General features: G+C 41.3%; 2 protein-coding genes across 26 annotated transcripts in view; both read left to right on the top strand.

The window, feature by feature from the left end:
* MID2 (midline 2) overlaps positions 1–6,384 on the top strand; it is a 111,082-nt gene extending 104,698 nt beyond the window's left edge. For all 10 annotated transcript variants that reach the window (XM_033408845.2, XM_033408844.2, XM_033408842.2 and 7 more), the window contains 2 exons: positions 624–831; positions 1,427–6,384. In XM_033408845.2, coding sequence (XP_033264736.1) covers positions 624–831; positions 1,427–1,829 — 611 coding nt within the window. In that variant the 3' untranslated portion in view covers positions 1,830–6,384. The remainder of the gene's footprint in view (positions 1–623; positions 832–1,426) is intronic.
* A 4,543-nt stretch (positions 6,385–10,927) lies between these two features.
* Positions 10,928–27,153, top strand: part of LOC117197314 (NACHT, LRR and PYD domains-containing protein 12) — a 48,052-nt gene continuing 31,826 nt past the window's right edge. For 4 of the 16 annotated variants that reach the window (XM_033408853.2, XM_033408864.2, XM_049704354.1 and 1 more), the window contains exons 1-2: positions 11,296–11,431; positions 12,606–12,672. In XM_033408853.2, coding sequence (XP_033264744.1) covers positions 11,335–11,431; positions 12,606–12,672 — 164 coding nt within the window. In that variant the 5' untranslated portion in view covers positions 11,296–11,334. Of the gene's footprint in view, positions 10,968–11,107; positions 11,213–11,295; positions 11,432–11,554; positions 11,617–11,657; positions 12,298–12,605; positions 12,673–18,235; positions 18,257–27,153 lie in introns of those variants that run through there. The other 12 variants (XM_049704350.1, XM_033408854.2, XM_033408862.2 and 9 more) reach the window with 10 other exon arrangements.

Raw genomic sequence — 27,153 nt, forward strand, 5'->3', positions numbered from 1 at the left:
TGAGTTATTCTCAGGTTTATTTGTTCTGCCACCAAGCAGCAGTTATCTCGTCTATTCCCTCACTTTGTCTCACCTCAAATACTCCTTCCCCTAAAATCTACTCAAAGCCCAAACCACCCACTGAAATAAAGCAAAGTGCAAAACTTATTTGAGGACATGAGACCCTGAGAGCCCCCCCCCTTTTTTTGTTTTTTTTTTTTGCGGTACGCGGGCCTCTCACTGTTGTGGTCTCTCCCGTTGCGGAGCACAGGCTCCGGACACGTAGGCTCAGCAGCCATGGCTCACGGGCCCAGCCGCTCCGCGGCATGTGGGATCTTCCCGGACCGGGGCACGAACCCGTGTCCCCTGCATCGGCAGGCAGACTCTCAACCACTGCGCCACCAGGGAAGCCCGAGAGCCCCCTTTTCACTTGATAGTCTGTGAAGGGGGCACAGCTTATTTTTATTTTATTGAAAACAATGGCTTCTGGCCTGTTTCCTTAATATAATCCAAACACCAGTCAACTTTCACTGACTCAAGAATGATTATCTTGTCGAGGCTCCTCTGATAGTGATGGTCCTGGAGGACAAAGATAGAATTCTTAAATACTTCCTCATGCATTTTCTTTTCTCTACTTTTTTCAGGCCAACCCTTTAAACTGGATCCCAAAATGACTCACAAGAAGTTGAAGATCTCCAATGATGGACTGCAGATGGAGAAGGATGAAAGCTCTCTGAAGAAGAGCCATACCCCAGAGAGGTTTAGTGGCACAGGATGCTATGGGGCAGCAGGAAATATATTCATTGACAGTGGCTGCCACTACTGGGAGGTGGTCATGGGTTCCTCAACGTGGTAAGTGGATCCCACTTTTCTTTTCTCCTCTCTCCCCTGTTGTTAGGTCCCTGGGAGATTCAGTTCTATAGCACAAACGTAATACCAGTAAGTCAAGGTTAAAAGGCATGTGATGGAAACCACTGCTAGAAAAATTTGCGTTTTTAAAAAATAAAATTAGGGAAAATATACTGAGCTAGGAGTTGAAAATTACAGCACTCTAATTGCTAACTATTTTTAAGGCTCTAGTGATGGGCTTCCCTGGTGGCGCAGTGGTTGAGAGTCCGCCTGCCGATGCAGGGGACACGGGTTCGTACCCCGGTCCGGGAAGATCCCACATGCCGCGGAGCGGCTGGGCCCGTGAGCCATGGCCGCTGAGCCTGCGCGTCCGGAGCCTGTGCTCCGCAACGGGAGAGGCCACAACAGTGAGAGGCCCGCGTACCGCAAAAAAAAAAAAAACAAAAACAAGCTCTAGTGCTGTCAGTATTATGGATCTAAATGTAAACTATTTAAAGAAGAAACATGTATTCTATTTCTTAGATATTCTGTATGGTGTCTAGCATAACTCAGATCATTAATAAATGTTTATTTCTTTCTCCTTTCTACTGTCTCACAGGTATGCAATTGGCATTGCCTACAAATCAGCTCCCAAGAATGAATGGATTGGCAAGAACGCCTCCTCATGGGTCTTCTCTCGATGCAATAGTAACTTCGTAGTCAGACATAACAACAAGGAAATGCTGGTGGATGTGCCACCACAGTTGAAGCGTCTGGGTGTCCTTCTGGATTATGACAACAACATGCTGTCTTTCTATGACCCAGCTAACTCTCTCCATCTTCATACTTTTGATGTGACCTTCATTCTTCCAGTTTGTCCAACATTCACAATCTGGAACAAATCCCTGATGATCCTGTCTGGCTTGCCTGCCCCAGATTTTATTGATTACCCCGAGCGGCAGGAATGCAACTGCAGGCCTCAAGAATCCCCTTATGTTTCTGGGATGAAAGCTTGCCATTAAGTTTCAAGAGAGCGTATAATTCACTGGCTCTCCAGTTCAGCAGTTCTTCCCCTCCTAAACCTCAGTTAGTGTCCAATATACAAGATACAAAAATAAAGTTCATTTGAAGCATCCAAAATAACTAGATATTATAGATTTAATTTTTGTGCATTAAAGCTTGTATTTGAATTAATGTATTGAGTTTCTCAGAACAAATTATCTGAGTAGTCTGGGTTCAAGCCATTGGAGAAGAAATTTGAAGAATGCTTCTCTTGTCATTGGAGAATTAAAATTAAAATTAAAATTCCCAGTGATTTAGGAGTATAAATGATATTGGAAGGGATTAGGGTCATTCTAGGTAAATAATGTAGAAAGATGCTCTGCACAAGGGGCTAGCCAGCTGGAGAGCAGGGGTGTGTCAGCCTTGCTAGTACTGGCCAATTAGGCCAAGTAGAATTTTGAAGTGTCAAATGATCCCATATTATATGTAGCTTTTTATGAGAAAACCTACAATCAATGATTTATTATGAAGAAAACATGTCTGTGTATATATAATATATATATAAAATGAATAAATAATATATATTATATATTCATTTTATAATTATATATACATAATAAACTTTTTAATTTAGTCATTTGCGTGAGAAATATACTGGAAGGGAAAATAAATTATACCATCCATTTTTGTCCCCTAAAGGGTACATCAAAATCAGTCAACATTTCTCCCCCCCTCCATTCATCCCTCCCTTCCTCCCTCCCATCACACACACACATGCACATGCAATAATGACATAGATGGTGGGAAGAGCTCTAGGTTGGATCAGGAGAGATAGGGAGACAAGACTGCACAAGAGATGCTATTGCTGGATAGGAAATTGATCCAGGTAGATCTGTTATATGTAGCACAGTTTCATCTGCTACCTAATGGAGGAGGTTTGTCCGAATTCTTGAAAATTCTGTCACAGAATATTTCAAAGAAGTACAGTTTTCTTACTCTCAAGTACATACAGTTACTAGAATTAGGCTTAAAAAAAGACTTGCATAATGGAGGTTCTTTAGGAACCTTCTTTATTTACTTACTCAGTAAGAATGGAGTGTTGTAGATGCAACAACTATTTGCATATAAATGTACTTATATTTTCAGATAAAACACTTCTGAAGTGCTTAAGAATGCCTGAGAATAGTTTGTTTTCTTAAACAGGTTAAATAATCATTCTTCCCGCAATCTTATTTACACTATTCATTTGCTTAGCCAACCCTTCATGGCAAATGCGGATGTAAGCTTCAACCCAGTCCTTAATCACTATGGTGGAAGGGAATCAAGCTTTATGGTCTGTGCTTCTGTCAGTTCCGCTGCTGGGATTGGGAGTGTCAGCACCAGAGCTTTCTCCTTTCAGGAGCTGAGCCGGCTTTAAGGAGTCTACTAATTGGGAGTCGTGAAAATATTGTTGTTGCACAACGTGTTAGTTGTAACAAGTCCCCAGATCGGAGCCTTGAAACAATGCCAAAACTTCTCCCCCTCTTCCTTTCCACAGCCTTTGGTGGACGTTCATTCATTAATTCATTCAACCAACTATTAGATGCCAGGTACCACGCTGAAGCTGACCTATTGGTAATCCACAGCCCCTGCTGTCAAATGACTTATTATTCTGTAGGAGAGACAAAGTGTCTATACAAATCCCCTAAGGAACAGTTTCGTATTGTTTGTACACCTAACATGGAAAGCAAGACTGATGCAGCTACAGATGGCAGGCTCAAACTTACCTATCTAGTGGCAAAGTAAGGTTTTTTGGTTTTAAAAACCCTACGTACTTACTGCTAATCAGGAAATGAGCAACCTCGGTAAGATTCAGCAGTGCTGGGAAATAGCTTGCAGTGATGGAAAGCTCATCATAGCCTTCAGACTAAAATAATCTATTTCCTCTGCCATTTACTAGCTGTGTGACCCAGGGCAAGTACTTCACTTCTCTGAGCCGCTGTTTCCTCTTCTGTACAATAATACCTACCTCACAAGGCTATTGCAAAGATGAAAAAAAGATAGCACATTGAAACTGCTTAGCACACACCCAGCATTTAGTTAAGTATGGCATTAGTATGGCATACTTAACTATTAAGCATGGCATTTAGTTAAGTATGCAACAAATATTAATCTCCTCCGCTCAGCCCCAGGCCCAGTACAGTGTAGCAGTGCTTTAAAATGGATGTCTTTCATTTCTAAGTTACTCTAAGTCTCTCCTCTAGAGCCTATCTCCAAATTCTTAAACAAAACAGATGATTTTAACCCCTTCATAAAATCTTTCACGGGCTCCCATAGCATTCAGTAGAAAGTCCCAGTTACTTACCCACTTTGGCTTTTCAAGTCCCTATTTGCTTTCCCAGCTTCGTCTTTTGCCACCTTCCCCCTCACACTGATTACTCTAGCCAAACTTAACGATTTTCACAAGTTGTTCTCTGGGCCTGGAATAGAGACATTAGTAACAATTTTGATGCCCCGAGTAAACAGTAGGAATTGTTCTTAAATTAAGGGAATAGTGTGAAAATGCTGTAAGTGCAGAACACTCCACCTTCACCCCAGTCCGATTTTCTTTACCTTGGCCTTGGGACTCCCATGCCATTCATTTTTGTGCCTTTTAGATTTTACTGACCTGAGACAAAGCTTCAGTTTCTCCACCCTACTTTTGACTCTAGCCTGGACTTGCTTTCCCCACCTCTACCCCACTAGACTAGATTAACTCCTGAACCCCTAGGCTGGATTATGTTCTCCAGCTCCCATGGCACCCTGAGCACTACCCCCTCTCAGCAATAATCACATTGTATAGCAGTGTTTTTCAAAGTGTGGTCCTCAGACCACCTGTTAGAATCATTTTTGGTGTTTGTTAAAACAGTTGATTCCTAGACCTCACCCTCGATCTTCTTAATTAAAACGTCTGGGCACATAAGTGGAATTTTACATTTTTAACAAGCTCCCCCAGGTAATTCTGATGCACACAAAGGTTTAACATATAAGAATCGTCTTCCCCACTAGACTGTGAATACCTTGAGGGCAAAGACTGTGTCTTTTGGTTTTGTTGTTGTATTTTCAACACCTGACACAGGGTGTGGAACAGAGAGTAGTTGCCTGGCTAATGTTAATTGCATGAATGTATGAGTGAACAAATGAATAATCAAAGTTTCCCTGTTGTACTCTGATATCCATATTGGTGTTTGTTGTTTTCTGGGCAGAAATGCTTGGCCTCTTCTCCATTTGGGCTGTATTGATATTATTTTGCAAATGTCCTAGGACTCATACATATAAATGAGTATTGTCTGCCTCAAAAGCTCTTTTGGAAGTTGACTTGGGGAATTGTCTGGAGCATGTGGCACCGTTCTTTTCCATAACCTTTCAGTCTTTTCAAACTTTGAATGTGGATTTCAGTTTTGGTCATAGCCCAAAATCACTCAGAGCTAAGTCTACTGAATAAAGTAGGAAAATAAACTGGGTTTGGGGTAAGCAATGAAGTTTCTGAGCCGAATAATTAAAACTGCTTTCCAAGAAAAAACATGGTGGCAAAGTATTCAGTGGGGGTGTGGTGAGTCCCAGATACTTCAGTAAACTTAAGACTTTCATAGAATACTGTCAATGCCAGGTACCTTAAGAGAAGTCATTGACTACCTCTAGCTAAACCCAGTTGGACAAAGGGAATAGGACCTGTATTTAACATCTTCAAGGAAGGAGACTCCATAAGTTTTCACTGTTGCTCTCCTCAGTCTGTTCTCGTACAATGCTTTCTGCCAGCACATTATTCTTTCTGTCTGCAATTTATGCTTATTTTCACTTTTTATATCGTCTTATTGAAGAAAGCACAAAAATAATCAACAATAAAGTTAAACATGTTTTGAGAATATGAAAGAAATTTTAATGGCACATTGGAGTTCTGGCTACTTGTAAGTAAGAGTAACTGCATCTGTATGTATTTTTATCATACAATTCCATTGTGTAAACTTTGGATGCAGTGAATTTCAAATTGCAGCAAAATCACTTCTATGTTCTTTTCGGCTAAAATACGCTAGGTGAATTTTCTAAGCTTCCATGGTTTACATATTTATATATGACTACCTGGTTGGAGCAATCCACAGATGGACTTTTTGATAAGTGCAAATATTTGATACCCTTTCTTCTACAGAATGGAGAATGTGAGGCTGACAGATGAGAACTACTTCCACACTTATTTTAATTCCTGAAGCCAACTGCAGCCTCAGAGCCATTGGGCTGTACTTTGTGTATTACAGGTTGGCCAGGTTGACCGCCATTAGGTCAGGTGAAACTGCCTTTTACAGTCTGGTCTGCCAGCTTCAGACATATGCTATGTTGTTGTTCTCAGCTAGAATATTTATTAGACTATTATTGGACTATTTTTTATCAAATATTTTATCCCAGGCTTGTTTGTACTGGGAGCTCTGGACCAATAGTGTCTCTCCTAGTGACAGAAATCTGAGCATCTGTGGATTACACAGCCTCATCCCTCTAAAAAAAATATCCCAGCCCATTCAAAATGCTATATTATGAATTAAATAAATATATATGTATTCATGAGTTCTTGATTGTCTCTCACTGGAGTTTGAATTGGGGGAAGATTAAAAGGAAAAAGGTCATGGGTTACTGGAATTGTCTAAATGACTTAGGGGAAATTAATTATGTAGTGGGTAGAGATTTGGGCAGGGAGGATCCGGAGCATCTGGAAATCGAGATCCAATCATGAAGACTTTGGTTTCAGGAGGAAGATACAGTCAGGAAGACTAAAGAATGAAAGTATAAGGCCCAAGGAAACACGGCACATTCAGTTTCAGTGATTGGGCCAGAAGGTGGGAATTAAGGAAGAACAAAGAAAATCCCAGTGCTGGAACCTAGTGGTTAAAGTCAGGATAGGGCCAGATGTAAGCTGACTTGCTGTTAAACATCTGGCCTGTAGGAGGAGCCTGGGAGGGTTAGGAGATCCACCCCCACCCCACACCCCACCCACCCCCACCACACCCACCCCCGAGCTGGGCTTGGACATACTTTAATCAGAGTTACTAAAGGGGGCATGCAATGTGAAGCGAAGCAGGCCAGTTAAGGGTGGCAGCTAGCAAAGCGACTAGGAACTATAGCCCAAAGGCAAGAGGGTTAAAATATAAAAGACAAAAATTTGGAATTTCAGGGGTTAGTGGGCCGTCTGGAGAACAGCAGCCCATGCAGAAGCTGAATATGGGGCTATTACCCACAGCTAAGAGTTTATACATTTTGGGGGATGTGATGTTTGGAAAGGCTGGCTCCATCTTAATGTGCCAGGCCAGAGCAGACATGGAGCTCTTTATATTCCCCTTCCTAGAAATAGCGTTGGTCCTAGAGTCTCAGTGAAGCTGAGCCTGTAGGTAGGGGCGAGGTGTGTTACAAAGATTAGGAGTAATGGAGGCCAGATAGGTTGTTACATGGATACTGGAAATGTATATAGCATGATAGCTAATGAGAATGACTCTCCCTCACTGTGAATTTCTAGGGGTCAGGGTTAGGACCAAGGTGATCTTCCTATAACTGTCGGGCATAACATGCAAGTTACAGTTGTGATAGGTCTGGCCTGGTCATTCACGCGGCGTTTATTTATGTTCCAAGGACTCTACTCATATCTGCGGGGGCATATTAAAAAGTATTCCTGACTTTATAATCTGGTGGGGTATGCAACTCAATAATTCTACCCCAATAATTTTCAATCTCTGAATTAGAGTTACTAGTGGTAGCTGAAAAACAAACCTGTTATTGGAGACGCAGGGGTGAGAGTGGAAGCTCTTACCAGCCTTGTACATAGGAGATACTTGGTAAGTCCTGGTTGAATAGAATAAGAACCTGATAAGCAGAATGACAAATGGGCCACCTCATATATTGTGAGGTTTGTCTTAGGTGAACTCCACACCACCACTCATATAATTCCTCTCAGGCATGTATCTCTGGTCCAGCATTCCCACAACTCCCTCTTGGTTAACAGGCTATTGTTCTTTATGGCCAGTCTCTTTCAAAGGGAACAATTAGAAGAATTAATATATTAGCCATAAGTAATGTGTAAATGGAAGGGCATGGGCAAAATTCACATCTCGGGCTTCCATGGTGGTGCAGTGGTTAAGAATCCACCTGCCAATGCAGGGGACACAGGTTCGATCACTGGTCTGGGAAGATCCCACGTGCCGTGGAGCAACTAAGCCCGTGTGCCACAACTACCAAGCCTGCACTCTAGAGCCCGTGCTCCACAACAGGAGAAGCCACCGCAATGAGAAGCCCACGCGCAGCAACGAAGACCCAACACAGCCAAAAAAAAAAAATTCACATCTCTATCAACTCCTCACTCTACCTCTTCCTTCCTTCTCAGAAAACAAGAAAATGTTAACAAGGACCTTCCAGAGGCAATGCTTTTGTTGTCTAACCTAGGGGTGACTGGGGTGGGGCAAGCTTCAGATTTTCAGGTTTGGAAAGGGTCGGCCAACAATGCTCTGGTAAGCCTATTGGGAACATATTCTGGGCCAAGAGGAGTCTTTCAAATAACAGAATGTAAATGCCCACTCTACTTGTGCATAGACGGCAAAGAGGATCTGCTACTCCTCCCACCAGATTGGAAGTCCCAGAAACATGGAATTTGAGCTGATTCTCCCGATGTACAGTGGCAGGAAAAGGCCATTATGATGTACATATCTTTTTGTTCAGCTCAACTCCCTCAGTGATAAGGGAGGGTGCTGTGATATACCAGAAATGTGAAATTCACAGCAAGCAGCAAGTACACAAGGCAAGGCAAGTCCAAGGCCTAACTCATTTAGCAGGTAAAGATACAATGAATGACGTTCAGAGTCAAACAGTTTTTTATTTTATTAGTGAAAGGAAAAGTAGTCAAAGTTTCCTGCTCCTAGTGGTTCGTATCCCAAGCACCAAAAAGAATTACACTGGGGCTTCCCTGGTGGCACAGTGGTTGAGAGTCTGCCTGCCAATGCAGGGGACACGGGTTCGTGCCCCGGTCCGGGAGGATCCCACATGCTGCGGAGCGGCTGGGCCCGTGAGCCATGGCCGCTGGGCCCGTAAGCCATGGATGCTGGGCCTGCGCGTCCAGACCCGGTGCTCCGCGACGGAAGAGGCTGCAGCAGTGAGAGGCCTGCGTACCGGAAAAAAAAAAAAAAGAATTACACTGAAACAAAAGGGGCCAGAGGACTGCAATGGTAGTTATGGGATATCCAGTTGCTCCGAAGCCAATTCTAGACTGCAACTAAATGACTTTATAGTCTGTAGCTCTCTTCTGAGTGGGATGAGTCAGGAAGACTCTTATCTCATCAGATCTCAGCAGGTGGGAGGCGATGCAAAACTGTCTCTTGACAGTTTCCCAGGGGAGAGGAGAGATACAGAGGTGAGTGGAAGATGGCCATGAAGCAACTTCTTGCAAGCCTCCTATCTTCTTGTTCTCTGGGAGGGTCACAGGCATTTTGCCAAGACTCAGATTAGCTGTGGTTCAAGCCTTTGCCTGTGGGGTTTATGTGGATAACGCAACTTCCAGGGTACCGTGGTGGAGCTGTTGTTCTATAGCAGTTAGCTGAAGGCCCAGGTACCTTCCCTGGAGGGGGAAAAAAGGAAGTAAAGTAAGGGGCTGGTGAGGAACTTCCTTTCTTCCTCCTTTCTGCTGACCTTCTATTTATGTCCTTTTATTCAGTCTCTTTGGGGCTTGGGATAGGGTGGGGCAGGAATTAAAGGAATAATGGGACACACAACAAATTCAGGCCCTGAAAGATTCAGTACCAAGGCCAGAGAATCCCAAAGCCCAAGTCCTTTGCTATCCATTTCTGGCTCTTAGTTTTTCAACTCTGAATTGAAATGTATGAGTAATCTCTAAGGTGCCTTCTCTCTCTAACAGTATTAATTTCCATAAATGCAAGTTTAGTGAATGTAGTGATAGGAGCCTAATCTGCATACCTACCCCAAGAATGCTGGGACATGAGGGCAGATCATCAGGAACCCTATGACTAGAACAGAAAGGTGGATAACATTACTGTCACTTTAGGACCGCTATCAGATTTCCTTTTGGGGTCACTATACTCCTCCATACACACTTCGATTCATTCAGAGCTCCCCCCACCAATCTCCCCCACTTAACATTTGCCACCATTATTTTTGAGTCTTCCGCTTCAGCCCTCTCCCCCTTCCTCCTTTACTTACTAACTGTACAAGATGCAAATACTGATGTAGCTAGCCACAGCTCAGTTTCAAATTTCGGGTCAGCTGTCTGACAGTCGTCCATGTAGGAAACTGCCAGACATTCCATTTTCCAAGGGCAGAGCAGGTCACTTGATATAGCAATCCACAGGAGTCCTATGTGCCACCTTTCCCAATCATAGCCCTTCTTCCTCAAACTTCCACAAACGCACCCCTTACGTGGCAGAGAAGGTCTTGGCATAGCCACTAGTCCAAGTTATCATTCAATCACCCATTTATTCATTAACTCAACAAATAATTTATTGATAGCTGCTTTGTGTCAGGTGCTGTAGTTCGGTGATAAAGAAAATACGTAGTCTCTGCCCTCATGAGACTCACAATCTAGAGGTGACACAGACCACCAACAAATGAACACCTTTGTAATAATAGGAGCTATCACTGATTGACTGCTTACAGTGTCCCTGACACTATTCTAATCACTTGAGATGTAGTAACTAATTTAATTCTCCCAGCAACACTATGAGGTAAAGACTACTAGTATTGACTCCAAAGGACGCGAAGAGTTAATTCCTGTGCCCTTGCCCAGCCCAGAAGATTCCGTGCTGCCTGGTAGTTGCTAGCAAGGGTCTTGGCTCTGGCTGCCTTTGGCACGGGGTAAAGAAGTCAGGGCCCAAAACCTAGGAAAAGATCCAGCCTAGTGGCTCCTGGATTCGGGGTTGACCAGGCAGGATTCCCAGGACTGCGCTAGACACCCTCGAAACCTCTCCCACCGCGGTTTTCCCATCCTCTTTTTTCCTCCCCTTTCCCTCCCGCTCCCCAATGCCCCCCCCTTTCCAGGCCGGCCCCTCCCTCTGAGACGCCTCCTCTCTGAGTCATTTCCCCTTCTCCGCCCCAAGACCTTGGCTCTCCCTTCCCTCTGGCAGGAAGGAGAGGAAGGGCAAACTGGCTTTGGGAACCAGGTGAGCGCTTTTCTCAGCGAGAACGAGAAACGCCTCCCGCCGCACCACCCTGCCCCCCAGCGCCCACTCCGTTGGGAGGGACAGGAAGTCGAGGGAGTTCCCTCCGGCTGAGTGGCTGGCTTCCCAGTAGTCCGAAGGCCCCGGTGGCCGAGCGTGGGAGGTGCCACACCCCGCCCGGTGTCTCCTGGGATGCGAGGAGGGAAGCGGCGGCCCAGTTGGACTGGCCTGCCGCAGGCTCGTTCGGGGTGAGCTCAGCGCGCCGGGGAGGGACCTCGCTGCCCGCGAAGCTGGGGGGCGGGGAGGGCCGGGCCGCCAGCCCCTGAGGAAAGCCCGCCCTGGAAAGGGGAGATGGGAGAGGCTCTAGAGGATGCGCGTGTGGAGTGGGGGTCGAGGCGCGGGACTTGGGGAACACGCGTCTGCGCGGAGAGGCGCGGGAGAACGCGCCTGGTTGCAGCAATTTATGGGTGTGTGTGTGGAGAACCTTGGCGCGTGCGTGCGGCGCGTCTGTTGGGAGGTGCGTGCGTGTGGGGGGCCGTGCGTGTGGGGTGCGTGCGTGTAGGCGTGCGTGGGGGTGGGGGAGGAGAGAACGGAAAGGAATGCTGAGGGACGCCGGGGGTGGGGACTGACACCGCGAGCTTGCGGGATTGAGGTAAAGATATCAGAGCGTCTCTGGCTGACAGCTCCGAGTCAGCATTCTTAACTTTTTAATTTTTTGAAGGGCGGGTGGAGGGTGGACGTGACCCGTTTGAAATTCTAAGGAAAAGTATCGGTCATCTCCTCAAAAAGAAAAAACAAAACCAAAAAACCAAACAAAAGCACATGGTGGTTCCTGGGCCCAAGGACGGCCATTCGTAGACCCCAGACTGTGGCTGAAGTCGGGCAGAAAACCCAAATAGGTGACTTAGGTATTCGCCACTGGGTCTTGTGATTCTGCGACGGGGGAACGGAACAGGTGACCGAGCTGTTGCCTCCTTTCTCTGCGGGCCGGTCCTGGGCTTGGTGGCTTCCAGGCCGTGTCACCGTGCCTTTGGGAGGTGGGGCCCTCAGAGTGGGTGTAAGAAACGGGGTCGCTCCCCAGGGTACGGCCGCTCCGGGGCCCATGGCCTTCCCCATCCAGCCGGGGCGCCAGGCCTCGCAACCGGGTCCCGTGAGCCGGCCGGCTGCTCAGCCCAGGTCTGGGCACCGGCCTCAGACGTGCTGGTCAGTTCCCTGCTCTTGCTCAGGTCCTCAGGTCGGAGCGCAGCGCGTCCTCGGATCCCCGCACCCGCAAGCGTCTCCATGGCCCGGGTGTAGTGTGGGGAGTGCGGCTTTAAGGTTGGCCGTTGGCTGGGTAAGTGACTAGGAAAGAAGCGGATTGGGGTTCTGATTCCGTCTTTATCATTAACTAACTGTGGGATGTGAAGCAATTTCCCTCATCTTTCTGCGCCTCACTTTCCTCATTTGTAAAATGGGAGAGTAGCTCACAGCGTGGTTGGAAGTGTAAATAAGACTATAATAAATTCCCAGCAAACGGAAGCATTTAATGAATGTCATCATACCTTAAGTATAAACATAAATAAGTAAGTAGATAAGTTAAAGTAGAAATTGTATCCTGAAAGAATGTATTAAACTGCTGGTTTTCTTTTTGGTCTCTTCTAGGCACACCTAGTTGTGCCATCCTCAGCCAAAGCCCACCAGATCCATCCTGTAAAGTCACACGCCTGAAGTAAGTGGGCTTTTAGTTTGGATCTTTTGAGATGTTCTGAGAGATAAGGCTTAGTCCACCATCAACTCTCCCCTGGATTGCTGCCTTGGTCGCCAAGCCTTCACACTTGGCCTGCTTCCCTCCCGTTCATTTTCCGTGTTGTAGTCAGAGTTATCATTCCCTCTGAGCTACAGAGTAACCTGCTGGTTCGGAGCACAGACCTTGGTGTCAGACAGATCTCTTTCAGATCCCAGCTGCACCCTGCTCCATCACTTTCTGTGTGACCTCGCACAAGTTACTTCACCTCTTTAAGAATCCTTTTCCTTATCTGTAAAAGGGGGTAATGGTGGTCTCTACCTCATATAGGTGTTGTGAGAAGTTCCAGAAGTAATGCATATAGAGTGGTCCATAGTAACTCATAGTAGCTCAGTAAATGGCAGATTAAAATGGATTAGAGCAGTGAGGCTGCTAGCAAGAGTGTCTGAAGTGATGTACCATGGCCACTAGACTGGATAGGGAGTTAAGCAATAAAGTGGTAATGAGCTGAAGAATGGGAGAAGTCAAAGGATGGGAGATCTTGATGAGAATGAGGAGTGGGTATTCTGAGAACCAAGAAGTAATAAGGGTAAGAGGTTGTAGCCAGAGATTGGGTTAGTGGAGTTCAGAAATTCTGAAGTGGAGCAGCTCCATGTTTATCGGGTGGTCTAGGGCACTAATAGCTAGAAATGGCACGTGAAGTGGCATGTAGTCAGAGGTTGCAGAAGTAGAGGAGGTCAAGGGACAATGAAGCTAGAGTGTTGGATGAGTCATCCATAGCCTTTGAGGTTACTTATCTGATGACGTGGGTTGGAATGGAGAGGAAAATGGAGCTAGGGCCGATAAGGTCCACCCTGCTTAACAGGGAGCAGTCATTTATTTCACAGATATTTACTGCGCTCTTACTAAATGTCAGGTTATAACAAGACAGACAAGAGTCCTGCTATCATGGAGCTTACAGTCTAGTAGGAGTGATAACAGACATTAATAATCCCACCTATAAGTAGAAAACTGCAAATTGAGATAAGAGCTATGAAGGAAAAATAAGCATTCTATAAGTACTTATAACAGGAGGACCTGACTCTGTCTGCAATGTCAGGGAAGACTCTCCTAAAGAAGTGATGAGAACTGAAGGATCAGCTGGCGTAGAAGGAGATAGAGGAGGGATGAATGGAGGAAGTGTTCCACATAGAGGAAACAAACATCATGTGCAGAGACATGAAGCTAGAACACGTGCAAGGGACTTGAAGTACTGAAGGGTGTCTCCTGTGGCTAGAGCACATTAAGCAAGGGGGAGAGTATTGGGAGCTGAGACTGGATGGCAGGGCCCCTTAATTATTTTGGGCTTTATCCTAGGAGCATTGGGAATACTCCTACTAAAGGGTTTTGATTAGGTGAATGACATGATTTATCTGTATTGGTTTCTTTTTTTTTTTAACATCTTTATTGAGGTATAATTGCTTTTCAATGGTGTGTTAGTTTCTGCTTTATAACAAAGTGAATCAGTTATACATATACATATGTTCCCATATGTCTTCCCTCTTGCGTTTCCCTCCCTCCCACCCTCCCTATCCCACCCCTCCAGGCGGTCACAAAGCACCGAGCCGATATCCCTGTGCCATGTGGCTGCTTCCCACTAGCTATCTACCTTACGTTTGTTAGTGTATATATTTCCATACCTCTCTCTCGCCCTGTCACAGCTCACCCTTCCCCCTCCCCATATCCTCAAGTCCGTTCTCCAGTAGGTCTGTGTCTTTATTCCTGTCTTACCCCTAGGTTATTCATGACATTTTTTTTCCTTAAATTCCATATATATGTGTTAGCATACGGTATTTGTCTTTCTCTTTCTGACTTACTTCACTCTGTATGACAGACTCTAGGTCTATCCACCTCATTACAAATAGCTCAATTTCGTTTCTTTTTATGGCTGAGTAATATTCCATTGTATATATGTGCCACATCTTTATCCATTCATCCGATGATGGGCACGTAGGTTGTTTCCATCTCCGGGCTATGGTAAATAGAGCTGCAATGAACATTTTGGTACATGACTCCTGAATTTTGGTTTTCTCAGGGTATATGCCCAGTAGTGGGATTGCTGGGTCATATGGTAGTTCTATTTGTAGTTTTTTAAGGAAACTCCATACTGTTCTCCATAGTGGCTGTACCAATTCACATTCCCACCAGCAGTGCAAGAGTGTTCCCTTTTCTCCACACCCTCTCCAGCATTTATTGTTTGTAGATTTTTTGATGATGGCCATTCTGACTGGTGTGAGATGATATCTCATTGTAGTTTTGATTTGCATTTCTCTAATGATTAATGATGTTGAGCATTCTTTCATGTGTTTGTTGGCGGTCTGTATATCTTCTTTGGAGAAATGTCTATTTAGGTCTTCTGCCCATTTTTGGATTGGGTTGTGTGTTTTTTTGTTATTGAGCTGCATGAGCTGCTTGTAAATTTTGGAAATTAATCCTTTGTCAATTGCTTCATTTGCAAATATTTTCTCCCTTTCTGAGGGTTGTCTTTTGGTCTTGTTTATGGTTTCCTTTGCTGTGCAAAAGCTTTGAAGTTTCATTAGGTCCCATTGGTTTATTTTTGTTTTTATTTCCATTTCTCTAGGAGGTGGGTCAAAAAGGATCTTGCTGTGATTTATGTCATAGTGTTCTGCCTATGTTTTCCTCTAAGAGTTTGATAGTTTCTGGCCTTACATTTAGGCCTTTAATCCATTTTGAGCTTATTTTTGTGTATGGTGTTAGGGAGTGATCTAATCTCATACTTTTACATGTACCTGTCCAGTTTTCCCAGCACCACTTATTGAAGAGGCTGTCCTTTCTCCACTGTACATTCCTGCCACCTTTATCAAAGATAAGGTGTCCATATGTGCATGGGTTTATCTCTGGGCTTTCTATCCTATTACATTGATCTATCTTTCTGTTTTTGTGCCAGTACCATACTGTCTTGATTACTGTAGCTTTTGTAGTATAGTCTGAAGTCAGGGAGCCTGATTCCTCCAGCTCCGTTTTTCGTTCTCAAGATTGCTTTGGCTATTCGGGGTCTTTTGTGTTTCCATACAAATTGTGAAATTTTTTGTTCTAGTTCTGTGAAAAATGCCAGTGGTAGTTTGATAGGGATTGCACTGAATCTGTAGATTGCTTTGGGTAATAGAGTCATTTTCACCATGTTGATTCTTCCAATCCAAGAACATGGTATATCTCTCCATCTATTTGTATCATCTTTAATTTCTTTCATCAGTGTCTTATAATTTTCTGCATACAGGTCTTTTGTCTCCTTAGATAGGTTTATTCCTAGATATTTTATTCTTTTTGTTGCAGTGGTAAATGGGAGTGTTTTCTTGATTTCACTTTCAGATTTTTCATCATTAGTATATAGGAATGCCAGAGATTTCTGTGCATTAACTTTGTATCCTGCTACTTTACCAAATTCATTGATTAGCTCTAGTAGTTTTCTGCTAGCATCTTTAGGATTCTCTATGTATAGTATCATGTCATCTGCAAACAGTGACAGCTTTACTTCTTCTTTTCCGACTTGGATTCCTTTTATTTCCTTTTCTTCTCTGATTGCTGTGGCTAAAACTTCCAAAACTATGTTGAATAAGAGTGGTGAGAGTGGGCAACCTTGTCTTGTTCCTGATCTTAGTGGAAATGCTTTCAGTTTTTCACCATTGAGGATGATGTTGGCTGTGGGCTTGTCATATATGGCCTTTATTATGTTGAGGAAAGTTCCCTCTATGCCTACTTTCTGCAGGGTTTTTATCATAAATGGGTGTTGAATTTTGTCAAAAGTTTTCTCTGCATCTATTGAGATGATCATATGGTTTTTCTCCTTCAATTTGTCAATATGGTTTATCACATCGATAGATTTGCATATATTGAAGAATCCTTGCATTCCTGGAATAAACGCTGCTTGATCATGGTGTATGATCCTTTTAATATGCTGTTGGATTCGGTTTGCTAGTATTTTGGTGAGGATTTTTGCATCTATGTTCATCAGTGATATTGGCCTGTAGTTTTCTTTCTTTGTGACATCCTTGTCTGGTTTTGGTATGAAGGTGATGGTGGCCTCGTAGAAGGAGTTTGGGAGTGTTCCTCCCTCTGCTATATTTTGGAAGAGTTTGAGAAGGATAGGTGTTAGCTCTTCTCTAAATGTTTGATAGAATTTGCCTGTGAAGCCATCTGGTCCTGGGCTTTTGTTTGTTGGAAGAGTTTTAATCACAGTTTCAATTTCAGTGCTTGTGATTGGTCTGTTCATATTTTCTATTTCTTCCTGATTCAGTCTTGGCAGGTTGTGCCTTTCTAAGAATTTGTCCATTTCTTCCAGATTGTCCATTTTATTGGCATAGAGTTGCTTGTAGTAATCTCTCATGATCCTTTGTATTTCTGCAGGGTCACTTGTTACTTCTCCTTTTTCATTTCTAATTCTATTGATTTGAGTCTTCTCCCTTTTTTTCTTGATGAGTCTGGCTAATGGTTTATCTATTTTGTTTATCTTCTCAAAGAACCAGCTTTTAGTTTTATTGATCTTTGCTATTGTTTCCTTCATTTCTTTTTCATTTATTTCTGATCTGATTTTTATGATTTCTTTCCTTCTGCTAACTTTGGGGTTTTTTTGTTCTTCTTTCTCTAATTGCTTGAGGTGCAAGGTATTTTGTTTCTTTTTTTAAAAATAAATTTATTTATTTATTTTTGACTGTGTTGGGTTTTATTTGCTGTACACAGGCTTTCTCTAGTTGCGGCGAGCGGGGGCTACTCTGTTGCAGTGCGCGGGCTTCTCATTGCGGTGGCTTCTCGTTGCAGAGCACGGGATCTAGGCATGTTGGCTTCAGTAGTTGTGGCACGCAGGCTCAGTAGTTGTGGTGAACAGGCTTAGTTGCTCCACGGCATGTGGGATCTTCCCGGACCAGGGCTTGGACCCATGTCCCATGCATTGGCAGGCAGATTCTTAACCACTGCACCAGCAGGGATGTCCTAGATTTATCTGTATTTCTATGTTTCTTCCTCCCACCTCAGATTTATTAAGATATAATTGATATATAACATTGTACAGTTTAAGATGTACATAACAACATAATGATTTGATATGTTTATATATTGCAAACATAATGGTTTGTTATGTGTATATATTGCAATATGATTATCATAGTATTTCTTAAGTAATGCACAACTATATGCTCATTAGAACAAAATAATCAACACAAGTATATAAATTGTGAAAGTCCAATTTGTATTTTTCTTTCTATGCATTAGAATACATATGTACCCACATATAATACAATAGATGTATACATTATTCTATATATAGAATTATATATAGAATATAGCAACTAGCTTTTTCCACTTAACAGTGTGCCTTTGACTTTTTCCATGTCTTTATTTTTTAATTACTCAATAATATATAAGTATATTTTCATGGTAAAAGATTGAAACAGTACACAGGTGTAGAGATAGTAAATCTTGAAACTTGCCTTTTCTGCTCCCTCTATAGTTGTTACTTCCACCCTCACCCCCCAAAAAAAGCAAAACAAAGAATAAACTAATTGTCAACAGTTTGGTGAGTATCCTTACAATGGCCTTTCCATGCATTTATATGAATAAATAAGTCCTTATACCATATATAATTTATTCATATCATTATGCAGCTTTTAAATTTCTTATTTATTGACTTAATTACACAATTGACACACGAATACATTTTTCTTTCAGAGGATTAGAATGTTACAGGGAAGGCTTAAGCCTTCTTTAGTCGTCATTGATTTCCTCCCTGATTCTCTCCCTCCCTACTCACTGTTGGACTTAGCTTCTTCCAGATCTTTTCTCTCTCTCTCTTTCCCTCTCTCGCTCTCTCTCACACACACACACACACACAATTTATATATATAGTATTATTTAGTGTTATTTAAAATGTCAATTATTTATACTCCAGTAAAGATGTTAAATATATATATATATATATATTTTATCATGCTTATATGTATTGTTCTGCTACTTGGTACTTTTCACCCAGCATAATGTCTGAGAACTTTTCATGTTAGTACATGTAAATCTAACTTGTTCTTTTTCACTGTTTCGGAGTATTCTACAGAACAGATATGCTATAATTCATTTAGCCATTTCCCCATTGTCATGATTATTTCCAAGTTTTTTGCTAATATAAAATGTGCTGCAATGTATATCCTTCTACATGCCTCCTTCTTTCCTTTCTCTACTCACTTCTAAATGCTACCTTTAATCAATACTAGATTCTTATGCATATTTAGGTTTGTTTCAGAATTCTTTATTTTGTTCTACTGATCCATTTATTTATACTTGCATTCATACCACACTTTAAATTTCTGTAGTTTTATAACGTTTGATATCTGACATGGAAAGTCATCTTTTTTCTTCAATTTTGTGTTATTCTTGCATATTTACTTTATAATATGGATTTTAGAATCAAATTATCATACCCAAATAGAATCTTATTGGCATTTTTGTTGGCCCCGCATTGAGTTTCCGGATTTAACTGGGGAGAATTGGCACCTTTACATTAATGACTCTTCCTTTATATGAATATATGTGGTATGACTCTCCATTTATTCAGATTTTTAAGTCCTTTAATAACATGTCATTTTCTCCATACATGTGTTGAACATATCTTGTTTGGGCTATTTCTAGATACTTTATAGCTTTTGTTGCTACTATTAATAGGATTTTTTTCTTTCATTTTGTAATCAAGGGTATATAAGATAACTTGTTTTTTGTTTGAAATTGTGCCCAACAACTTTACTGAATTCTCCTTCTTTCTAATAGTTTGTTCATTGAGTCTGTTGGATTTTCTAGGTTGGCAAACAGATTATGTGCAAATATTGATAGTTTTCTCTCTGGCTTCAATCTGTATACCACGTGTATTTTTCTTATCTGAATGCATTGTCTAGGACTTCCAGTATAAGGCTGAATAGTAACAATGATATCAGACATCCTTAACTTATCCCTCCCTTTAATGGGAATGCTTCGAAAATTTCATCAAGTATGCTTCTTAGTGTGGGTTCTGGCAGTTGCCCTTTATTAAGTTAAGTAAGTTTTCTTTAATTCCTACTCTTTTGAGGCTTTTTAAAAGCAAGAATGGCTATGACATTTTATCAATTGCTTTTTCACCTATAAGTTGGACATATAGGTTTTTCCCCTTTAACTTGTTAATGCATTGAATTGCATTGATACCTTTTTTTTTTTTTTTTTTTGCGGTATGCGGGCCACTCACTGTTGTGGCCTCTCCCGTTGCGGAGCACAAGCTCCGGACGTGCAGGCTCAGTGGCCATGGCTCATGGGCCTAGCCGCTCCGCAGCATGTGGGATCTTCCTGGACCGGGGCACGAACCTGTGTCCCCTGCATCGGCAGGCGGACTCTCAACCACTGCGCCACCAGGGAAGCCCATGCATTGATAGCTTTTTAAAAACTTTCTATTATGATAATTTCCAAACATAAATGACAGTAGAGAGTACAGTAAACCCCCATAACTGAGCTTTAATAGCCATCAACATTTTGCCATACTTGTTTCAGCTATTCCCCTCCCCTCTTTTGTGCTGGGATGTTTTAGGCTAATCATGAGCATCATATGATTTCACTCCTAAATATTTCAGTATGCCTCACCAAAAATTGTAGCAAAAATGACGTCTTCTCATATAATCATAATGCCATTATAATACTAATACCCGGCGTATCTTCCAATTTTTCCAATTGTCTAAAAAATGGTTTTATTTTTTAGACTTTAAAAAAAAATAAATTTATTTATTTTATTGCTTGCTGTGTTGGGTGTTCGTTGCCGCATGGGCTTTCTGTAGTTGGGAAGAGCCGAGGCTACTCTTTGTTGCACTGTGGGGGCTTCTCTTGTTGCAATGGCTTTTCTTGTTGTGGAGCGTGGGCTCTAGGCGCGTGGGCTTCAGTAATTGTGGCATGTGGGCTCAGTAGTTGTGGCGCACGGGCTTAGTTGCTCCGCAGCATGTGGGATCTTCCGGGACCAGGGCTCGAACCCGTGCCCCCTGCATTGGCAGGCAGATTCCTAACCACTGCACCACCAAGGAAGTCCTAAAAAATATTTTTACCGTTGAGGTTTCTTTCAATCAGGGCCCAACCAACAACTCATTATATTAGGTTATATCTCTTAGATTTCTTTTAAGTTTTTAAAAAGCTAATACAGAACAACACTACCTCCCTTTTATTTTCATGGCATTGGTTTGTTGAAGAAACCTGCTATTTGTTCTGTAGACTCTCCCACTTTCTGGATTTGGCTGATTACTTCCTTGAGGTGCTGTTTTATCTGTTTCTGTATTGCTTGTATTTCCTGTAGACTGGAAGGTGGATCTAAGTGCTTGATTAGATTCAGGTTCTTATTATTTGTTAAGACTGTTTAGTGGTTGATACTATGTACTTTCTTTTACATAATGTTTGCTTGTCTCACTATTAATGATACTAAAACTGGATTGAAGTGGTGTTAGTCTGATCCTGTCATTGTAAAGTTCTCCATCATCCTTTCACCTAGTGGCTTTACCATCCATTTGATAACTATTATGTGAGTCAATTAGTTCATTAAGGATTTCAAAATAATAAGTTTCTAATTCTATTATTCTTTCTGAATTTATTAGCTAGCATACCTCTGTAAGAAGAACTATCTCTCCTCTACTAGGGCTACTTGGTAAGTCTAAAATACAGTTCCTATACGAAAGACAGGATAAACGCTTAACTCTTTCCCTGTAATTGCCAATTTTCCAAGTAAGGAGTTGGTGTCCTGTTCCACGCTGACAGATCTGTAAGTGTTAAACTTCCCTGCATTCCTAATATTAACCTATCAGGTCAGGGAATGATGTGTTTTTTTTTTCTTTTTTAATGTACTCTGGGATTTGAGGGACTAATCTTTTATTTAGCAGTTTTGTATCTCTGTGTTCATAAGTGAGATTGCCTATAGTACTGATCCTCAGCCTGGGGCTAACCATCCCTCTAGGGGACATTTGGAAATGCCTGGAGGTGCTTTTGGTTGTCACAGTTTATTGGTGTGTGTGTGGTGGGAAGTCCTGCTGGCATTTAGTAGATAGGGATCAGGGATACTAAATGAAGAATTGTTCCGCCAAAAATGCCATCAGCATCCCCTTGAAAAATAATGGCCTGTAGTTTTCCTGTGCTTGATTATGGTATTAAGGTTATGCATTTTTAAATCTACGTTCATAAGTGAGATGGGCCTATAATTTCTTTCCCTTTACTTGTCAGTTTTGGTATCAAGATTATACTAGCCTATAGTTGTATGGTGTCATTTCCCTTCTTTTACTTTGCTTTGGAAATTTTTGTGTAAAGCTTGATTAATCTGTTCCTAGATGGTGTGGTCAAACTCTCCCACAAAACTTTCTGGGGCTGGTGACTTTTGAGGTAGAGTATTATCATTTCACATTCTTCTATGATTAATTGGTCTATTTAAGTTTTCTATTTCTTAGGCCAATTTTGGTTGTTTATTTTCTTGGGAATTATCCATTTCACTTAGGTTTTTTAAATTATTGCTATAAAAATTATACATAGTACTTTTTGGATAATTTTTTAATCTCTTGTTTCTGTAGTTTGGTTCCCTTTCATTTTTTATGTTAATTTATGATGGCTTTATTTTTGAAATCATACTTGCTAAAAATTTGTTCATTCTATTGTTCTTTTCAGATAACTATCATTTCCTTTTATTGATTTACTCTGTTGTTTAATTGTTTGCTTTCTATTTTGATAATTATTGATTTTTTTAATTGAGGTATAATTGACATACAATGTTATATTAGTTTCAGGTGTACAAATATTTGATATTTGTATATATTGTTAAATGATCACCACAATAAGTTTAGTTAACATCCATCACCATACAAAGTTACAGAATTCTTTTTCTTGTGATGAGAACTTTAAATATTTAGTCTCTTAGTAACTTTTAAATATGTGATACAGTATTGCTAACTATAGTCACCATGCTGTACATTACATTCTCGTGATTCCCATGACTTAACTATTTTATAACTAGAAGTTTGTACTTTTTGACTCCCCTCACCCACTTTGCCCACTCCCCACCCCCTCCCTCTCTGCCTCTGGCAACCACCAATCTGTTCTCTGTGTCTTTGAGGGTTTTTTTTTTAACATTCTGTATATAAACAAGATCACGTAGTATTTGTCTTTCTTTGTCTGACTTATTTCAATTAGCATAATGCCCTCAAGGTCCATGCATGTTGTCATAAATGGCAAGATTTCATGGTTTTTTATGGCTGAACATAGGGGGTATGTTTTGTTTTATGTGAAACTGCCATATCTTTGTACCATTTTACTCTCCTACCAACATCCTTAGTAGCATTTGGTAGTGTCAGTTTTTTTAATATTAACCATTCTGGTGAGTGTGAACTGATACCTCATTGCAGTTTTTATTTACATTTCCCTAGTGACTAATGATGTTGAGCCATCTTTTCATGTGCTATTGGCCATTTGTATATCTTCCTTTGTGAAAGGTCTGTTCAAATATTTTGCCCATTTTCTTTTTTTATTGTAGTAAAATATATATAACATAAAATTTATCACTTTAGTCACTTTTTTTAATTTTTAAATTTTATTTTATTTATATTTTTATACAACAGGTTTTTATTAGTCATCAGTTGTATACACATCGGTGTATACATGTCAATCCCAATCACCCAATTCATCACACCACCACCACCACCACCCCGCCACTTTCCCACCTTGGTGTCCATACGTTTGTTCTCCACATCTATGCCTCAATTTCTGCCCTGGAAACTGGTTCATCTGTACCATTTTTCTAGGTTCCACATATATGTGTTAATATAGGATATTTGTTTTTCTTTTCCTGACTTACTTCACTCTGTATGACAGTCTCTAGATCCATCCACGTCTCAACAAATGACTCAGTTTCATTCCTTTTTATGGCTGAGTAATATTCCATTGTATATATGTACCACATCTTCTTTATCCGTCTGTCGATGGGCATTTAGGTTGCTTCCATGACCTGGCTATTGTAAACAGTGCTGCAATGAACATTGGGGTGCATGTGTCTTTTTGAATTATGGTTTTCTCTGGGTATATGCCCAGTAGTGGGATTGCTGGGACATATGGTAATTCTATTTTTAGTTTTTAAAGGAACCTCCATACTGTTCTCCATAGTGTCTGTACCACTTTACATTCCCACCAACAGTGCGAGAGGGTTCCCTTTTCTCCACACCCTCTCCAGCATTTGTTGTTTTTAGATTTTCTGATGATGCCCATTCTAACGGGTGTGAGGTGGTACCTCATTATAGTTTTGCTTTGCATTTCTCTAATAATTAGTGATGTTGAGCAGCTTTTCATGTGCTTCTTGGCCATTTTTATGTCTTCTTTGGAGAAATGTCTATTTAGGTCTTCTGCCCATTTTTGGATTGGGTTGTTTGTTTCTTTAATATTGAGCTGCATGAGCTCTTTATATATATATTTTATTTATTTATTTTACATCTTTATTGGAGTATAATTGCTTTACAATGGTGTGTTAGTTTCTGCTTTATAACAAAGTGAATCAGTTATACATATACATATGTTCCCATATCTCTTCCCTCTTGCGTCTCTCTCCCTCCCACCCTCCCTATCCCACCCCTCTAGGTGGTCACAAAGCACCGAGCTGATCTCCCTTTGCTATGCGGCTGCTTCCCGCTAGTTATCTACCTTACGTTTGGTAGTGTATATATGTCCATGCCTCTCTCTCGCTTTGTCACAGCTTGCCCTTCCCCCTCCCCATATCCTCAAGTACATTCTCTTGTAGGTCTGTGTCGTTATTCCTGTCTTAGCACTAGGTTCTTCATAACATTTTTTTCTTAAATTCCATATATATGTGTTAGCATACGGTATTTGTCTTTCTCTTTCTGACTTACTTCACTCTGTATGACAGACTCTAGGCCTATCCACCTCATTACAAATAGCTCAATTTCGTTTCTTTTTATGGCTGAGTAATATTCCATTGTATATATGTGCCACATCTTCTTTATCCATTCATCCGATGATGGACACTTGGGTTGTTTCCATCTCCGGGCTATTGTAAATAGAGCTGCAATGAACATTTTGGTACATGACACTTTTTTTTTTTTTTTTTTTTTTTTGAGGTACGCAGGCCTCTCACTGCTGTGGCCTCTCCCATGGTGGAGCACAGGCTCCAGAGGCGCGGGCCCAGCGGCCATGGCTCACGGGCCTAGCTGCTCCACGGCATGTGGGATCTTCCCGGACCGGGGCACGAACCCGTGTCCCCTGCATCGGCAGGCAGACTCTCAACCACTGCACCACCAGGGAAGCCCTGTGCATTAATTTTGTATCTTGCTACTTTACCAAATTCATTGATTAGCTCTAGTAGTTTTCTGCTAGCATCTTTAGGATTCTCTATGTATAGTATTATGTCATCTGCAAACAGTGACAGCTTTACTTCTTCTTTTCCGATTTGGATTCCTTTTATTTCCTTTTCTTCTCTGATTGCTGTGGCTAAAACTTCCAAAACTATGTTGAATAAGAGTGGTGAGAGTGGGCAACCTTGTCTTGTTCCTGATCTTAGTGGAAATGCTTTCAGTTTTTCACCATTGAGGACGATGTTGGCTGTGGGTTTGTCATATATGGCCTTTATTATGTTGAGGAAAGTTCCCTCTATGCCTACTTTCTGCAGGTTTTTTATCATAAATGGGTGTTGAATTTTGTCGAAAGCTTTCTCTGCATCTATTGAGATGACCATATGGTACTTCTCCTTCAATTTGTTAATATGGTGTATCACGTTGATTGATTTGCGTATATTGAAGAATCCTTGCATTCCTGGAATAAACCCCACTTGATCATGGTGTATGATCCATTTAATGTGCTGTTGGATTCTGTTTGCTAGTATTTTGTTGAGAACTTTTGCATCTATGTTCATCAGTGATATTGGCCTGTAGTTTTCTTTCTTTGTGACATCCTTGTCTGGTTTTGGTATCAAGGTGATGGTGGCCTCGTAGAAGGAGTTTGGGAGTGTTCCTCCCTCTGCTATATTTTGGAAGAGTTTGAGAAGGATAGGTGTTAGCTCTTCTCTAAATGTTTGATAGAATTTGCCTGTGAAGCCATCTGGTCCTGGGCTTTTGTTTGTTGGAAGAGTTTTAATCACAGTTTCAATTTCAGTGCTTGTGATTGGTCTGTTCATATTTTCTATTTCTTCCTGATTCAGTCTTGGCAGGTTGAGCATTTCTAAGAATTTGTCCATTTCTTCCAGGTTGTCCATTTTATTGGCTTAGAGTTGCTTGTAGTAATCTCTCATGATCTTTTGTATTTCTGCAGTGTCAGTTCTTACTTTTCCTTTTTCATTTCTAATTCTATTGATTTGAGTCTTCTCCCTTCTTTTCTTGATGAGTCTGGCTAACGGTTTATCTATTTTATCTTCTCAAAGAACCAGCTTTTAGTTTTATGGATCTTTGATATAGTTTCCTTCATTTCTTTTTCATTTATTTCTGATCTGATCTTTATGATTTCTTCCCTTCTGCTAACTTTGGGGTTTATTTGTTCTTCTTTCTCTAATTGCTTTAGGTGCAAGGTTAGGTTGTTTATTTGAGATGTTTCCTCTTTCTTAAGGTAGGATTGTATTGCTATAAACTTCCCTCTTAGAACTGCTTTTGCTGCATGCTATAGATTTTGGGTCATCGTGTCTCCATTGTCATTTGTTTCTAGGTATTCTTTGATTTCTTCAGTGATCACTTCGTTATTAAGTAGCGTATTGTTTAGCCTCCATGTGTTTGTAGCTTTTACAGATCTTTTCCTGTAATTGATATCTAGTCTCATAGTGTTGTGGTCGGAAAAGATACTTGATACAATTTCAATTTTCTTAAATTTACCAAGGCTTGATTTGTGACCCAAGATATGATCTATCCTGGAGAATGTTCCATGAGCACTTGAGAAAAATGTGTATTCTGTTGTTTTTGGATGGAATGTCCTATAAATATCAATTAAGTCCATCTTATTTAATGTATCATTTAAAGCTTGTGTTTCCTTATTTATTTTCTTTCGGGATGATCTGTCCATTGGTGAAAGTGGGGTGTTAAAGTCCCCTACTATGAATGTGTTACTGTCGATTTCCCCTTTTATGGCTGTTAGTATTTGCCTTATGTATTGAGGTGCTCCTATGTTGGGTGCATAAATATTTACAATTGTTATATCTTCTTCTTGGATTGATCCCTTGATCATTATGTAGTGTCCTTCCTTGTCTCTTGTAACATTCTTTATTTTAAAGTCTATTTTATCTGATATGAGTATTGCTACTCCAGCTTTCTTTTGATTTCCATTTGCATGGAATATCTTTTTCCATCCCCTCACTTTCAGTCTGTATGTGTCCTTAGGTCTGAAGTGCGTCTCTTGTAGACAGCATATATATGGGTCTTGTTTTTGTATCCATTCAGCCAGTCTGTGTCTTTTGGTGCGAGC

Source organism: Orcinus orca, chromosome X (genome assembly GCF_937001465.1).
Source record: "Orcinus orca chromosome X, mOrcOrc1.1, whole genome shotgun sequence".
Classification (NCBI taxonomy): domain Eukaryota; kingdom Metazoa; phylum Chordata; class Mammalia; order Artiodactyla; family Delphinidae; genus Orcinus; species Orcinus orca.